Source organism: Lolium rigidum, chromosome 3 (genome assembly GCF_022539505.1).
Source record: "Lolium rigidum isolate FL_2022 chromosome 3, APGP_CSIRO_Lrig_0.1, whole genome shotgun sequence".
Taxonomy (NCBI): domain Eukaryota; kingdom Viridiplantae; phylum Streptophyta; class Magnoliopsida; order Poales; family Poaceae; genus Lolium; species Lolium rigidum.
Window position 1 is genome coordinate 387,658,576 of NC_061510.1, and position 16,186 is coordinate 387,674,761.

At 43.8% G+C, this 16,186-nt stretch overlaps 2 protein-coding genes, 1 long non-coding RNA gene and 5 other non-coding genes across 8 annotated transcripts; all 8 read right to left on the reverse strand.

Moving 5' to 3' along the window:
• Positions 1-2,344: 2,344 nt before the first annotated feature.
• On the reverse strand, positions 2,345-3,798 carry LOC124700748. Its single transcript, XR_007001822.1, has 2 exons — positions 3,693-3,798; positions 2,345-2,625 (listed from the first exon to the last, which is right to left on the reverse strand). It is a non-coding gene; the product is annotated as an uncharacterized LOC124700748 (long non-coding RNA).
• On the reverse strand, positions 2,737-2,818 carry LOC124704811. The gene has a single exon (XR_007003693.1). It is a non-coding gene; the product is annotated as a small nucleolar RNA SNORD18 (small nucleolar RNA).
• Positions 2,946-3,011, reverse strand: LOC124704859. The gene has a single exon (XR_007003731.1). It is a non-coding gene; the product is annotated as a small nucleolar RNA Z105 (small nucleolar RNA).
• On the reverse strand, positions 3,075-3,161 carry LOC124705074. Its single transcript, XR_007003920.1, has one exon. It is a non-coding gene; the product is annotated as a small nucleolar RNA SNOR75 (small nucleolar RNA).
• Positions 3,262-3,349, reverse strand: LOC124705083. The gene has a single exon (XR_007003928.1). It is a non-coding gene; the product is annotated as a small nucleolar RNA SNOR75 (small nucleolar RNA).
• Positions 3,494-3,581, reverse strand: LOC124705084. The gene has a single exon (XR_007003929.1). It is a non-coding gene; the product is annotated as a small nucleolar RNA SNOR75 (small nucleolar RNA).
• Positions 3,799-8,387: 4,589 nt separating the features above from the next.
• Positions 8,388-9,089, reverse strand: LOC124697611 (U1 small nuclear ribonucleoprotein C-like). Its single transcript, XM_047230178.1, has one exon. The coding sequence runs from the start codon at positions 9,087-9,089 to the stop codon at positions 8,388-8,390; it is 702 nt and encodes a 233-aa protein (XP_047086134.1).
• Positions 9,090-10,180: 1,091 nt separating this feature from the next.
• LOC124704471 (reticulon-like protein B8) lies at positions 10,181-13,558 on the reverse strand. The gene is made up of 6 exons (XM_047236727.1): positions 13,489-13,558; positions 11,420-11,677; positions 11,163-11,343; positions 10,942-11,080; positions 10,716-10,785; positions 10,181-10,585 (listed from the first exon to the last, which is right to left on the reverse strand). Exons 2-6 carry the CDS (start codon positions 11,655-11,657, stop codon positions 10,425-10,427), a joined length of 789 nt encoding a protein of 262 aa, XP_047092683.1. The 5' UTR covers positions 11,658-11,677; positions 13,489-13,558; the 3' UTR covers positions 10,181-10,424.
• Between the last annotated feature and the right edge of the window lie 2,628 nt (positions 13,559-16,186).

Sequence of the window (16,186 nt, forward strand, 5' to 3'; positions counted from 1 at the left end):
CATGAAACGACTTTGTGAGCGTGTCCTTCATGTACGGGCGAAATTTTTGTTCATTTTTTTGACATTTCAAAATATGTCTAACATGCATTTGCATTTGAAAATAAAGAGAGCATACGCTCCCAAGTGCCAAAACATCACTTCCGGATACTAGCAAAGTTCTGAACAAACTCCCACTCCCACTCTCGCCCTCCATTTCATTGGTCGTATATTCCACCTTGGAACATCCGTGCTTTAAATGGCCTTTAATTAAGATACTAAATAATTCTTCTTATTCAGGTATTTTGTAAAAAAAAAACATATATTAAGGCAATACAACATGTTCAGCATGCCAAGATCTTTGGTGCTCTGTTTATACCTTCTTTGCAAAGGGTTTACTTAGAATAGTGAAAGGAATGATATACTTCTTTAAAACGAGAAGTGTTAGAAAAAAATTTCGTGTCGACTGATCAATACTATGAGAATACATAATATGAACATATTTTTTTTCAGGTCACATTTAGTTAAAAGTGATTAATTACATTTGAAAAGCTACAAGCTAGATTTAATCAAAGACGAATCCTTCATTTTGTTTATATTGCATCGAACATTGAATATCTTCATCCTTGCATGTATTACCGACTAGGGTGGAACAAGGAAGAGGCCCATGATGACAAAAGAGGAGGAATGTGAAGCTTATGTACTCACTTACTTGTGAGTCGTACTGCATAAAGAGGTTTTATGCATGTTTCGTCCAGATTTCACTTCAGATTTTCCATCACACAATGTTAACTGTTTATTCCAGATTTTTAGAAGTTGCTTTTTCCAACCGGGCTTCCACCCCTTTTCATTGCATTCAACGAAAATACCAAGTTCAAGAGAAAATACAACGAAGAAAAGGGGGTAGGGAGAAGGAAGCGAGTTTGTGCAGTATCAGAAACCCAGTGTGGATAAAATTCACTATGGAGCAAAACCTGATACCACAAACCAAACCTCAGTCACAAGTCCAAAAGGGGATTACACAGGCCTAAGGAAGTTCAAAAGCTCCCAGACAACGAAAGGAAACTACAAGGAATATCGCCACTACAAAGTTTTTCGTTGATCCATGTCTCCGAAAGTCCAACAGCATCATGGAGCATTGATGAGCAGCATCGGCCTGTTACCAGCAGCAGCGGATGATGCGGAGAAGATGATAGTCGCAGAATGCATCAGCTTCTTAGCTCCTTCGGCCAGCAGATCCCTGTCCGCCTCCTTCTGAAGACCTGTCCAATATAATAACAGTGAAACAGTGCAGAAGATGATCTCACTTGGGGATCTCAAAGTATGTTTCTCGAATGTAACTTTATTTCTAGAAGTTGCTAGCTAGAAGATTAGTGCATGCAAGTTGTATATTCACATGTTGGTTCCATGGTCGATGCAAATTAGTTTGGAGGTGCATCGAAGTTGCACTTGATAACAATAAGGGCCATGAGCCGGAGACCCGTGAAGAAAATGTTAGGAGAAGCCATACGCCTTAGCTACTAGCGTAAAAGTCTGGCAACGTGGTGAAACTATGTAGGCTCAATGTTGTGCAGACAATCAACTTACAATTTTGTTCTGGCTAATAGATTCCCTCCCGATACCCTCTATTCTTAGAATTCAATCACCATGTTTTTTTCGGATACAGAAACCATCAGAACATCCGCGTTGTTTTTGCCTTATGTAACTCATCGTCTTTTTTCTTTAGCATGTATATTATCATTCACCAAACTGAATGCTACATTGGACTACCTATATGCTGAGATCGAGGTTGTCGGGCGAATCCCTGGGAGATGTATATATGGGTCATCGTATCGATTAAGTAGCAATGGGTACATGAAGGTGGGTGTGGAAGCAATGAAACCCACCTTTTTCCCCTGAAACTGAGAGTACGTGAGCGTAGGCCGGGGATGAGGATGCACATGGACCTTTCGTTTTCAAGGCTAAGCCGGGATTTGATATGTTTTGCCAATCCCAGATTATACGTATACGATAACCCAGATACAAAATGTAGGAGCATTAATATGAAATTCAACGACCAAAATGGACGAGTTATATGCGACCCTGCGTTGGAATGTGGTTTAATTCAGCTTCGAACAAAATAAAGTGAGATGATTGCAAAAGATGTGCGATGATGCGCGCTTCAAACTTTTTTCCAAACAATTATATTTCAATCCAAGCCAGAGTTGACGTCCACCTTGGGTAGAAGACAAACAAAAATAACATGGCAACGTAATTCTAACTGATGAATAAACCGAACACAAGCTTGCTCACACGAGAAAACGCAATCACTGGTTCATTTCAGATCGAAGATAGCAATAGCTGGACATCAAACAAGAACATGGCAACATAAACAGAACAAGCTCCAAGTGCATACGATCAAGAAACAGAAACATATAGAATCCTCATTACAATAACTTAGTCTTATATTTGAAACAAACACAGGTAAACATATTCCACAACCATAAACTACAGAACAGATCAGGAATCATTAGACCACGATGCCATCATCCCTCAACGTCCAGCTGCCAGATGTTAGAAGATGCTTCCCCTTCTCGAAGCAGCCTACTTGGATCGCTGCCTCATCTTTCGGCGCTTCCTCTTGAGCCTCCTCATTCTCTTCTTCTTCCACTGCAAATTGTAGTGAACATACATACCATCAGTACAGAGAGGTGAAGCTTTACAAACACAAAGAACAGTAAGTCAAAAACAGAGCCAAAATAGATTTGACAAGATCATATTAGAATCAGAAGCATTGAGTGTTTCATTGGATATCATCACGGGATAATCAGAAACACGGACCAATTGTTCTTCATCATGTTCCAAACTACGAATTTTGATTGAACAAGAACACAAATATGTTATCTGTAGCTGAAGAACTAAGAATACCAAGGAGAAAACCAATCAATGTAAATCTTTATACAAAAGGATAAAGGAAGGTGATTTGACATTCAGAATGAGTAGGAGGATTTTATCATCAAATAGATCAGACGCCATTGTATTCCTCATCATGCCAAAGACACAGAACAAAAAAATAAGAAACTACTACGACAAAACTAGCAAATCATACACAAATAGAGTTCTCTCAGACAAATGCCTCGTTTGTCCACATGGTTTAAATGAATGGATTTCTTCAGACTCGTCATCTGTTTTCATCATCACAGAGAACAATTGACCAACAAAATCCAGCTTGCAAAATACAAATTGCATATACTAACCTACCCTATCACAGCAAGAAAATCGATCGATATATAAAAATAGATGCAGTTCTCTCAGACAAATGCCTCGTATTGTCCCCATGGTTGAATGGAATGGATTGTATCGGACATCTAATCAGTGTTGATCATCACAGAGAACTGCAAGCAATGAAAGCCAATGGAAGAAGCAAAACAAACAGCTAGCTAATTCTACTATAATCTGGCATAATTAGACATGTAATACCGTAACCTCACAGTATCTAAGACAGCAGAATAAGCAAATCGAATCAGTATATCATCAGTTCTCTCAGACAAATGCCTCATATTGTCCCCACGGTTGAATGGAATGGATTGGATCGGACATCTAATCAGTGTTGATCATCACAGAGAACAGCACACACAAGCATGCACGGAGAAACGCAAAGAAATTGAGCACAGATACAAAAGCATGAAAGCATGTAACTTTGGCAGTAGAAGAGAGAGCGCCGGCGAGGTACAAACCTTGGCCCTCATCGCGGCGGTGGCGCGGTGCGCTCAGTCGGTCTCGCTCTCCGGTTTGCTGCGGCGGCGGTGGTGTGTGGAAGATCTCGATCTGAGTAGATGGTTGGCTGCGAGGGCTGCCGCCTCTTACTTATAGGGGTCGGTTGCCGGAAAACGCAAACCCTAGCCGAGTTGGACAGGTGGACGGCTCAGATCAGTCGACGTTCTGCTCTAAATTGAACTCTCGATTATTGGGCTTTTGGGCCGGACTTGGAACCAAGACTTCGCGCCTTGGCCCACGCTCGCATAATATCCACGATGAAGCATGTTATTTCTAATTTGAACTCCATGCACCCCTCGTTTTTCCCATGAATCAAAGAAGTTTGTTCAGATATCTGATAAGCTAGTCAAATTGAACATTGGAACCACTTATGTTTTGGCGGTGACTTATCAGATGTAGGCATGTAGCCAAAACCTTGAGTAGTACTGTACATGTTAGCAATAGAAGTTGAAGGTGCCACAGTACAAATTAATATACTATATTTTTTTCCTAATTGTATTGCCTGTTTGATTCCACGTTTGAGGTTTAGTGAAGTTCTGCCGTGATTAAGCTGACACTTCACTGTTTTAAGAAATACAATAACTTTGATGGCTTTTGCATCATAACCAATGGTACAAGTATGTTTGACAAATGATTGCTATTCTGCAGGTATCCATGTCTTTGCCTAAAAAAAGCTTAATTTTTTTTTGCTAACTCTTTGATATATTTCTTGCTGAAAGTATCCCTGATCCCACTTATAACAAGTAGGCTCAAATCATTTAATTGGGGTTGTTGCTGACCCATACCACAGCTTCACCTCAACGTCAACGCCAATATCTATTGATATTTAAACCCAAAATCAACATGAAAATGTTAGCAATCCTATAACTTTTTCTTTAAGTTTCAATGTATTAAAATATTCGTGATGTTGTCAGTCCCGTCAACAATTTATAGTTTCGCTCTTGTTATTGGGAACTTCTATATCTTATTTCCGCGTCAAAAAAACAAATTTTGTGTCTTTGGCTCTTTGCATACCCCTTACAAAAATCCTACCTCTGCAGCTGTGGTAGGCACCAACTTGAGAATTCCTCCTCTTCTAAAGGGCTAGTTAGATTAGACACCATATCCCCATGTTTATTCTTCCCCTTTTTTCCGCCTTTCTTACTACTCAATCAGACTTATATCCTTTTTAAACAACTACTTGCATAGCATCATCCTTGAAATTATTCTTTGATCTAAATTTAAAATTACAAGACATCAAGGGCGTGATTGGTTGTTTGTGAAAGACTTTCTCGCATTATTTGGGCAAAAAAAACAGACGTTTGGTAGGCTACAACGAAAAAATACTTCATATCATGGTTCTCAAAGCAGCCGAGATGCACACAAAACATGGCTCAAGAAGAATGATCAATTCGACCGTTTCCAGCTGGCCAGCTCCGACGAGCGTGAAAGTGGATCCTTCATGGTGTATACGTAACCTTGCCACTAGTCTACATCGTTTTAATCCTCCCGATCTACAAAATGATGGTTGCGTTTGAAACATGATGTACACGAAAAAGATACGTATTGATGTTAAGAATCAATTGCCACGAAGGGTTGTTGGTATCGTCGCGTATTTGAATGGCTATTTCGTGTTCCCTTTGAAGCTTTTTTTTGTTCGCATACGTTTCGCATGTTTCAAAATTCCTCCGCGGAATAGCTCCATCTCACCATCGCGCACGACTTTTGTGTTCATAATTTTTCAATTTGACACTTGTTTACGAGCCCGTCTACGTCTTCATAGTGCATTGTACGAAGTTTTAGATCTACTCGTTTACAAAGGTTGAAACTGTAAACTTTGAACACGAAAGTAGTGCGAAATGTTGAGGTGAAGCTACTCCCCGAAGGAAACTTGAAACGATCGACCGTGTGCGAAAAGTTGACAACGTTCGTCCAAAAAGGGCTAAAAAGAAACATGAAACCGAGTTTCAAACACTCGACGAGAACGACAAACCGATCACGAGAATGGAATAACGACGTGAAGGCGCATGTTTTTCATTTACACCTTATCCCGAATCGATGAATGGTTAGGCATATTAGAGGTGATTATGATTGAACTAGTTTATTGACCACAGCCTTCCTGAATCCTGAATGTGCAGCGTACCAATCGAGCTGCCTCTCGTTTCTCTAGTCGAGGCCAAGTGAAATTGCTAGCATCCAATCGTAGTGCCAAAGCTGATCTAAGCCACGTTTCTACTCATACGGTAACTGCCGGGCCAAATTCGGAAGGAAATAAACCGCTGCGAGCAACTAATCACGGTCCAACTTTCAGACCCCACCGCACTTGGTCAAGATGGTACTCCACACGCAGCACAGTAGCGAATGCACACTCTACCATTCTTTTATTTGTTTCTATTTTTATGTATCCTGATATCTTCCAACCCCAAAACTGGTTATCTTGTTTGAAATCAAATGGCTTGTAGTTCTCACTTGGAGCAAAGTTAGGATCAACAAGTTGAGGGAATTGTTAGAAAACAAGATGAGGGAAAAAAAGCTAGACTTTGGAAAATTGGGTTCTAGCATGTGGATAGTTATCAAGAATAGCAAGCAAGAAGGGGAGAAATGATGGCTAGCGTATATAAAGTGGATGACAGAAAAGACTTTTTTCGGTAAAGGACGCTTCATTACTTAAAGACATAAATATTGTACCCGGCCTCTACATAGCTACGACGCACACATCCATCTCAGATAACAAGGAACAAAGAAAGATTAGTAAAAAAAGAGTTCCAAAGGGCTGAATAGCGAGCTAGACAGGAGGAGCAACAATTATAAGATTATGCAGCCACCCATGTTAGATAATAACATCCTTCGTCATATCATCCAACCATGTAGACACCTCCATAAAGAGATCTCGGTCCTTCATACGTTGAAGCGACGACCATGAACGGAGCAAAGCCGTACCCGGTAGATTACCTATATAAGAGAATAGTTTTCATTATCAAAAATATTGTCATTTCTACAAAGCCAAATCGACCATATCACGGCAATCGCTCCCACTCTGATAAGAAACTTAAACCTAGAATTCACCCCTATAGCCAAGTGCCAAAAATAGTTGCAATACTACACGGCGGGTATAAGGTAGAATTTATCTAAATGATTGACCATATAGACCTAGCAAACTGATACCGGACGAAAAGGTGTTTGATAGTCTCCTCTTTGTGACAATAGACATATTTTGTACATCCATGTCATTGCATTTTGCAAGGTTATCTTTAGTAAGAATAACACCACGATGGATGTACCATGCAAAAAATCTTTGTTTTCAATGGTATGTTCATCTTTCAAACAGCATTATTATTAAGTATGTGCTATGTGCAACCTTTTCATTTATTTCCGGGACAACCTGAGCATGCCTCGATACAGAACCAATGAGAAAAACACAAGTAAATGCACTGCCATCATGAATTTACAAACATTTCTGAGATATCCACTGAAAACACTACGAGTGAGCAATCATTCACGATAGTTTGATCTTGGAATTGATGATTCCAAATTTGGTTTCAAAGGAACAGATATATGGTACTTACATGTCACTCATTCTGAACCATTTAGAATCCAGCAAGTGGTATTTCTTTGTGAAAATGAACAGAGCAAATAAGCTATTACATCAAATTTACCAACGTAAACAAAAGAGCGGCGGGCAGAGACCATAAGGTGCAGATTTCACTTTGTAGCCTAGGCGTGCATCCGTATATCCGATTATCTGCAGCCGCCGCAGAAAAACAGTTTGGTCAAGACAGAGATATTTTTCTTGTTGTCAGAGTCTGGGTGCAGTATCCTGCACTGATATCCCTGCATCGTATTTTGGGAGTGCCTTATCGTTGCGACGTTGCAGGTTCCGTCCACTTCCTTCGACGGGCCGTGTTCTGGCCAACTCCAAGTAGACTTGTAGGAATTTCCCCCCCGATTAGTTTGCCAGGTTCTATCTGTAATTTTACCACCTAAATAGGTAGTTGGCATTGCGAACTTGGAATAATGCAGAAGCAATCGGCTCTGTCAGTTGATGATTAGTCCTCTCTGGTTCATTTTCTTTTATACTACTAAATGTAAGTTAATTAAAAAGGACCGGAGGGAGTAACTTTTTAGGCAAGCACGCGAGTCATTCAACTGATGGTACTAATGTGTATCTTTGTGCACTCTGTTCTCTCGTCAATTTATATTAAGTAGTATCTCTTTATACGATTCGTTATGTGTATCTATCTTTTGCTTATGTTACATGTTACCATGTTGTACTATTTGGTTTGGGAGAATTCAATCTCGAATTTCGGGCACTGGAGTGTCAGATCGTTTGGCTGGAGAATGTGTTCCTGGAATGTCGTATTGTTGATGCTGCTGCGAATAGCTGCATTGTCGACAATTCAGTTTGCTGCTGGGACGCGTAAGTTATCTGAAACCTTTGCTGAACGACTTTTGGATCATAACAACTACAGTTACGGTGGCAAGTCAAGATGTTTCAGTGGGAGTTGACAGAGTAAACTTTGAAGCAGCAGGCATCATCCGTTCAAGATGATGCGTGTACTAAAACATTTCTCTCGAAGAATCAGCAATTGTGGTAGCAGAACTACGTGCTAGTAAAAATGTACTACTAGTAGTGGACTATGCCAGGTGAGTTATGCAAGTTTTGCCGTCCTTGGCTGTCAGTTGATAATGGTCTCGGTGGGGCTCGGGTTGTCGTTGGCATTGGCATTGTCGCCGGCGCTGCTGCTGGCGGCGGGAGGCGCCGGCTGCTCCTGCCCGGGCGGTGACAGAGTGGTGCCGGCAACGCCGCCAGCTCCGGCTCCCCACCCGGTCGGCTTGAAGTTGAACGGCGCCGGCATTCCTCCTGGAAACGGCACGCCCGGCAGGCCAGCGCCTGGGATGCCTCCCCCCGGCACAGGCATAGGCATGGCGGGCATCCCGGGGATGCCGGCGGGCATGGGCATGGGCACAGGCATGGCGGGCAACGGCATCCCGGGCATGCCGCCGGGGTTCGGGAACATCGGGAACGACGGCATCGTCGACGGCGGCAGCCACCACTTCATGCTGCCCGTGCCGGGCCTCGCGGTCGTGGTGGCGTCACTCCCCGCCGTCGCTGGCCCCGGAGCAGGCGCGGCTGCGGTGGTGGCGACCGTGGCGGCGTAGGACGTGCCGCGCTCCGGCTCGAACTCCACGCGGCTGATCTCGTCCTCGTAGTCGTCCAAGGACGCGTCCCGCTGCACGGTCTCGGTCTCGGCGGCTGCGCTGGAGCCGAAGGCGAAGTCCCGGCCGTACTCATTGTCGACGTCGTGGAGGAGGCGCATGCCGTGCGCGGACCCGGCGCAGAGGACAAGGAGGAGGACCGACAGCTTCTTCTGCTCCATGGCTCGATGCTCCGCTCGGCTCAGCTTTTGGCTTCTTTGCAGTTGCCGGCGAGGTGGTGACTGACTGACTGACTGGTGAGGAGAAGCATAAGCAATGTAGAATTTATAGCGTGGTGATCAGGAGCTTGGAATTGGGGTTAGGTTAGATCATGGTGAGCTGCACTCCCATTTCTCAATCATCTGAATATTTGATAGTGTTGGCAGCCGAAGTTGCACACCGGAGTCGTGCTGCTGCAACACCACCTGTAAACTAACAACCTGGGTTAGCTTCTGACTCCCAAATCTCACATACTGTCACACTTAATCTGCACCCTTTGACCAGAAATTTTTGCAGAATGGAAACATTAAGCATGAACAGCACGGTGTACGTCTTCATCGCAATCGCAAAAAAACCAGACACAGACAAAAAAAAGACATCAGAGATGCAGTGAACAACTGAGATTCTTAATTGCCACAAACACAAGGAACACAGTTCTATATGAAGAATCGTTGTTTTAGTTTCCCTCTTTAGTTTGTTATTTTTCTCTTTTCTTTATTTCTGTTGTAGTGAAACTCATGGTTTCTATTAATAGAAAGCGGAGGGGGAAACTCTCTTTTTTTTTAAAAAAAACAAGGAACACAGTTTGTAGCTCCAACTTGTTAATCAACTGAGATTCTTGATTGTCAATTAATCTGCACCCTTTGACCAGAATTGTTTGCAGAGTGGAAACATTGAGCATGCAGCACGTGTGTACGTCTTCATCGCACTCGGAAAAAAAAAAGACAAACAAAAAGAGACATCAGAGATGCAGAACCCTTTTCAATAAAGCACCCGGGGAGCAAAAGAAATGCGTGTATTTCATACTTAATTCGCATCACTTGGCCAGAATTTGGGGAGAAAGTGAGAAATTTGAGCATGAACTGCATGAGATTGCAGCCTTCACCAAAATGGCAAAAACAAAGATACAAATTAAAAGGCAATTTCATTGATGACAGTGAGCAATTCTGGTCCTTGATGGCCACAAACACACTTCCATTCCCTTGCCAATATAGTTTGCAACTGTAACTCGCATATTCATCTGAACATTTTCTACGAGACATAGCAATACGAATTTCAGCTCAACCTCCAATTTCTGCATACAACTTGCTGATGTGTTCACAGCATCCCACTAATGAATGGGTGAACAAAAGGAATGCAGTGCAGTTGAATTTAAACTGGTGTGCGATAAACCGACGTTCTGTTCAGGAAAGCACACAAGCTCACAAATGACAGTTGACACTACAGGTCTGCAGCACACAGTTAAGCAGAATGATAGCAGGGGTTTTCACTCTTATGATCCAGAGCGCCCGTCCAATCTACTCGGTCTTCTTGTTCCCCTTCGGTATCCTGCTCAGGACGCCGCTGTCGAGCTTCTGGTACTGATCTCGGAGCAGGCCAAGAATGCTGTAGAGGAACTCGTCGACTTGGTCCTCGTACTTCTCGTACAGCACCGGAAGTGTGTGAGCACAGACAAACCCTGTTACAGGCAATCAGGTATTATTTTCATTAAAGCATACAGCAGAAATACACGCATTCGCAAAATATGAATAATATGTTGTTTCCCAGTGGCAAAAAATTGAGAGAAATAAGAGGTTGCGGCCTCTTACCAATGTAAATGACAGTTAGGAAATTGAACCAGCTCCCAGCTACAGAAGCAGCCCACAACCCGACAGTTGCCTGAAATGAAACATCTCGTGACATAAAAAAATCCGTCTGTTGAAGATCAACATACAGAATATCTATGTGTGCAGGATTAACTTTCTTTATACTTTCCTATTTAATATAATGATCACCATGATGAATACAGAAAAGAACCCAGAAAGCTCCACGTACCACTACGAAATGCTTCAAGTTTCTTCCACAGGACACATCTTGAAGGAAACCCAGGAACTTATTTACTTGGGCACCAATCCCAACAGCAATGTTCACAAACAGCTCATCGGGTATCTCAACTCGGGGCACTTTAGAAGATCTGAAAGCAGCAAAGAACTCTCTATTATGATGTAATGTACGAGATAAAAACACACAGTTCAGATGCTCTATAAATTGCATACCCGTTTAGCTTGCTTGAGATGTTGGACCAAATAAACTGAACAGCCATTCCATTGGCAAGGACAGATGAAATGATTGGCAAGAAGTGGTAATCAGGCCACTCGAAGAAAACCCAGATAGCTGTTGCGAGACCCAAAACACTGGACGATATCTTCTTGTTCCTCCATAGCAACACATCAGCAGCTACAGTCACAAACAAAAATTATCACAGAAGCCCACATGAATAAAACTAAACCAGAGAAGTGAGAAAATCACTTACACTTTCCACCACCCAAAACCCCATGGAGGGACCTCTGGCGACCAAACATCTTGTTCACTTTGCCGGAGACTGAAGCTTGATCGAAATGGCCAGACTTCTGCTTAGGGAGGTTGTCAGAGATGGTATCCATGATGTTGTTCATGATATTATCAGACTTCTGCTTGGGGAGCTTGTCAGCAATGGTGTCCATGATGTTGTGCATGATCTTTTCGGTCGCGCTTCCAGAATGCTCTGACATCTCCACGTATCTTGAGCTCACTGCAGAGTGGGAACAAGATGATCCAGTCATACTCTAAAAATGTTTAAGACAGACCGAGCTGATAACAGTACACAGACATAGCAGCGTAACATATTTCGGCTGACCAAAATTTGCCCCGATGTGATGTGATTGCTTTATAGAATGCATTGGAATTTCGGAACTATAAATTTAACAGTCCGACCTAACAGTACTATGCATTAGGACACCCATTATGAGTAGTAATTTCAGCCCCAAATCTCTCTAACAATCAACAGACATTATGGAACAGTCTTCTTCAATTCTGACTCAAGCCTCATAAATAAAAATTTGGTGCACCAGAATACCCCATCCCCATCCCTCTAGGCCAGGCAGGTAATGGGCATTTCGGTGTCGACCACCAAAATCACTTCTCAAATGAATCCACCACCAAGATCAGTTGCAGGATACCCCCTACTGTCTCCAATGAATCCACCACCAAAATCACTTGCAGGATACCCCCTATTGTCCTACACAAACATTTCCACCTAATCTAACCACAACAAGGCCAATCAACCCCATACTTAAATCTATCTAAAAAAAAAACCCATACTTAATCAATCGAACATCAACTTAAAAGGCCTCCTATTTATTTGCACAGGCAACCGACGAAACGAAGGCGCAATCAGGAGATAAAAAAGCGCAATCAAGCAAACCGCCTACCTCGAAAGTTTCTAATCCTAAACAAGAAACCACCTTTCCGTTCAGTAAAGCCACTCCATCGCTTTCAAGAAAAAATAACTAGAAAAAGAAAAGACACTACAGATTCCACATCGCCGCCGCAAAACGAAAGTCTAAACGCATCGAACTGCAGAGCCGCCGAAGAGAGATCTTACCGGAGGGGAGAACGGCAGAGGGGAGCAGCGAGCAGGCTCTCCTCCAGACCGGAGACGAGACGGATAAGCGGAGCAGTCAGCCGGCCAGCGAGCGAGTGGGGGCTTTCGGGGGAGGAGAACAGAATCGCAGTCGCCGCCGCCGCCGCCGCCGCAATTATTTTAGGCCTCGTTCGGTTACAGGGGCCAAATCCCGCGGTGGATTAAATCGCTCGTGGAATTGGGTGAACCCACACCGGCCACCCAAACCCCCGCTAATCCCTTCCGTATAATCCTCCTACTTTTCTGCCGTTCGGTTAATACCTGCTGGCTTGGTTAATCCCTGCTCACGCTAGGCAGGGTTGCGCTTTGCAACCTTAACGCTAGGCTTGGTCTGTTGGTTTCACGGGAAAATGTGGACAATCGCACACTAGCATGCATGAATTACTTTACTACCGTGCTTTTCTACTAATTCATCAGCATACAAAATCACACTTCTATTTTTCTTAAAATACAGTAAATTTGAATAATTCATCATCACACACACGCGAATGTTCTCTTTTCTTTTATATGAACTGAAAGGCTGAATCTGAACAGAGAAAAAACAAGAAAATGCCAGAAACCAGATCCTTAACCCGACGAAGGAAGCAGCGAGGAGTATACTCACGAAGGTTATCGATGAAATCACATGTCATATACTCATAAACGTGAATCCTGATGACTAATTTGAAGTAATACACACAAATTTCATGGCTCATTGAGTCCACGGTATAGCATTCATCTTCCCAGTCCATTACAAAATCAAGAAAAAAACATCGCTCCTAATTAGCAAGTAGCAAGACACTGCCGGTTTCTAAATGGCAAGGCACAATCACAAATCCATGGCACCGGCGTGCACGAACTCAATACCAGATCCTACCATCAGTGTACTTCAAGCCCTGCCAAAGAATGAAATTATCAATTAGCTGTGGTGAGTTGTCTACCTGACTAACCTGCAGTTTCTGAATAGATGAATATTGATGCACTCGTTGTTCGCAGCGAGTTGTAGTCATCTTGTACGTACTAAAATTCTGCCTTCTATAAAGATATGGTACGTCTTTGGTGTATTCTCGAAAAAAAAACTGATTTCAGCGTAGCTAATTACTCAATAGATGCCAACTACTAGAAATACTGCAATTTGTATTTCAGAAATCAGGAATCACATCAAAGAATGAAGCTGAAAAGGAATATGAACATGCAGGTCTTGTTATTTGTTATATACCGGGTTTGTGATTTTCTATGCTCAAATAAGGCTTCTTTTACGGTTCCTTTTACCACTCCTAGAAAGGAGAGAGGTATGGTTTGAGCAACGGTCAGGATTAATCGATGTAGATTAGACCCAATAGCCTAGCAAGATATAGATAAGAGAAAAAACAATTAAAATTAGTAGTTTTGGCCCTGCCCAACCATTGGATAAGAGAGAGGACGAGAACGCGAGTCAGAAACGCAGTCTGCATGAAGGGCGACCGCCGCTGCCGCCGCCACCTAATTGGCCCGATCCTGCATCGCCGGCCAGCGGTGTAGCCACCAGGCCCGCCCCGTCCTGCATCGCGGGCGTTCGCCGCCGCCAGTAGATTGGGTTGGTCCTGCATCGCCGGCACCAGGTCGACGCTGCCGCAACATCGAGAGATGCCGAGTCTAGGTATCGTATTGCTCTGTTCCTTAGTGATCTGAAGTAAATAATCCACCCTCTCTTCTCTAATCAGCCAGCCTATTGAATATGGTTCTTCTTTTTTAATCGATGTAGCACACTAGAGTCAGCCAAACTTTGATCTCTTTAATTTATTCGGTTGCTCTAGTACGAGTACTAGTAAATGAATTTTTGCTGTTTGATGCAACAAGAAAAGTTCTGATAGACAACGTTCCAAAATCGTTCACTAAGGGGTATTTTTTGTCGCCTATGGGCCTAACCCGACGATATGGGTTCTGTTGTCGAAACTGCGTCAGGCAAAGTCCTACGATGTTTTTTTCGCGTCGCGTTTGGGCGCCCTTCCGCCACGGAAAATTGGACCGTTGCGCAAGTGTTTTCGGGAGCCCGTTGACTGCTGACGTCATGCAAACTGACACGTGGCAGACGCCGTTAACTAGCAGTTAACGGCGTTAACCGACCGAAACCCCGTGGTAGATGGTAGGCCCACACGAGGCCTGCCACTGCCACGTCTTAAGCGGGCTGGCCCATTAAGTTTGCGGGCCGGGCCAGCTGACTTAGTTTGACCGGTCAACTATATAGCTGGGCTGGTCCATTAGTTACGTGGGTCGGGCCTAACCTCTAAGATTGACTGGTCAAAATTTAAACGGGTCGGCCGACTAAGCATGTGGGCCGGGCCGAATGCACTCGTTTGACCGGTCAACAGGCAAAAGGGCCGGCCCACAAAGCATGTGGGGCCCACTTTCCTGTTATCGTGCCGGCCCATTTAACAAGTGGGGTCCACCTTAAAACAACTGGGCCGGCCCAAGAAGTTAGTGGGACGGCCCAATTAGCATGTGGGATCCACTTTCCTGTTAAAGGGCCGGCCCATTAAGTGTGTGGGGTCCACCATATAGCAAGTGGGCCGGCCCAACAAGATAGTGGGCCGGGCCAAAAACACAGGTGGGTCCCACTTTCCTGTTAAAGGGCCGGCTCATTTAGTATGTGGGGTCCACCATATAGCAAGTGGGCTGGCCCAACAAGATAGTGGGCCAGGCCAAAAACACAGGTGGGTCCCCCTTTCCTGTTAAAGGGCCGACCCATTTAGTCGTGGGGTCCACCATATAGCAAGTGGGCTGGCCCAACAAGATAGTGGGCCTGGCCAAAACATAGGTGGGTCCCACATTCCTGTTAATGGGCCGGCCCAGTTAGTAAGTGGGGTCCACCATTAGCAAGTGGGCTGGCCCAACAGGTTGGCGGGCCGGCCCAATAATAAATGTGGGGCCCACTATCCTGTAACCGGGCCGGCCCAGTTAGCAAGTGGGGTCCACCATAAAGCGGTTGGGCTGGCCCAACAAGTTAGTGGGCCGGCCCAATAATCTTGTGGGGCCCGCTTTCTACGTTACGGGTCGGCCCAGTTGTGGGTGGGGTCCACCTTAAAGCAAGTGGGCCGGCCCAATTAGAGGGTGGGGTCCACCATAAATCAACTGGGCTGGCCCACTCGTTTAGTTGCTGTTTATATGCCGGCATAATAGGCACTTTAGGATTTTGCGGGCCGGCACATATGTGATTTCGCTTAATTGGGCCGTTTAAGGGATGGGAATTTGTGATTTAGATACTGAGAATATTTACGCAGCACATGATTTCACGTCGGATAGCCTCACTTACCACAAGCACCATAGAAAAAATGCGTGAAAGAACTATAAAAACTAACTAAATATTACATCAGCTGCAAGGCTTTGAAAAAATATTACAGAACCCAGAGAAATTGAATGGTAATTAAACCTAGCAATACAATGATGAAGCGATTCGGCAATCTTTTAAGTTGTCCATGCACCACCTATATCTGAAAAAAAGACATCATCATTTCATCATTATAACAAGATCACTGTAATGCGCACAATAAGCAAACAAAGAGTGCATGCCGCATACCAACAACCAATATAACAGAGCACGTTAGAATGAAACAGCAGACTTACTACTGTCGAGTCCCATGCAAACCAACATGTTCAGGG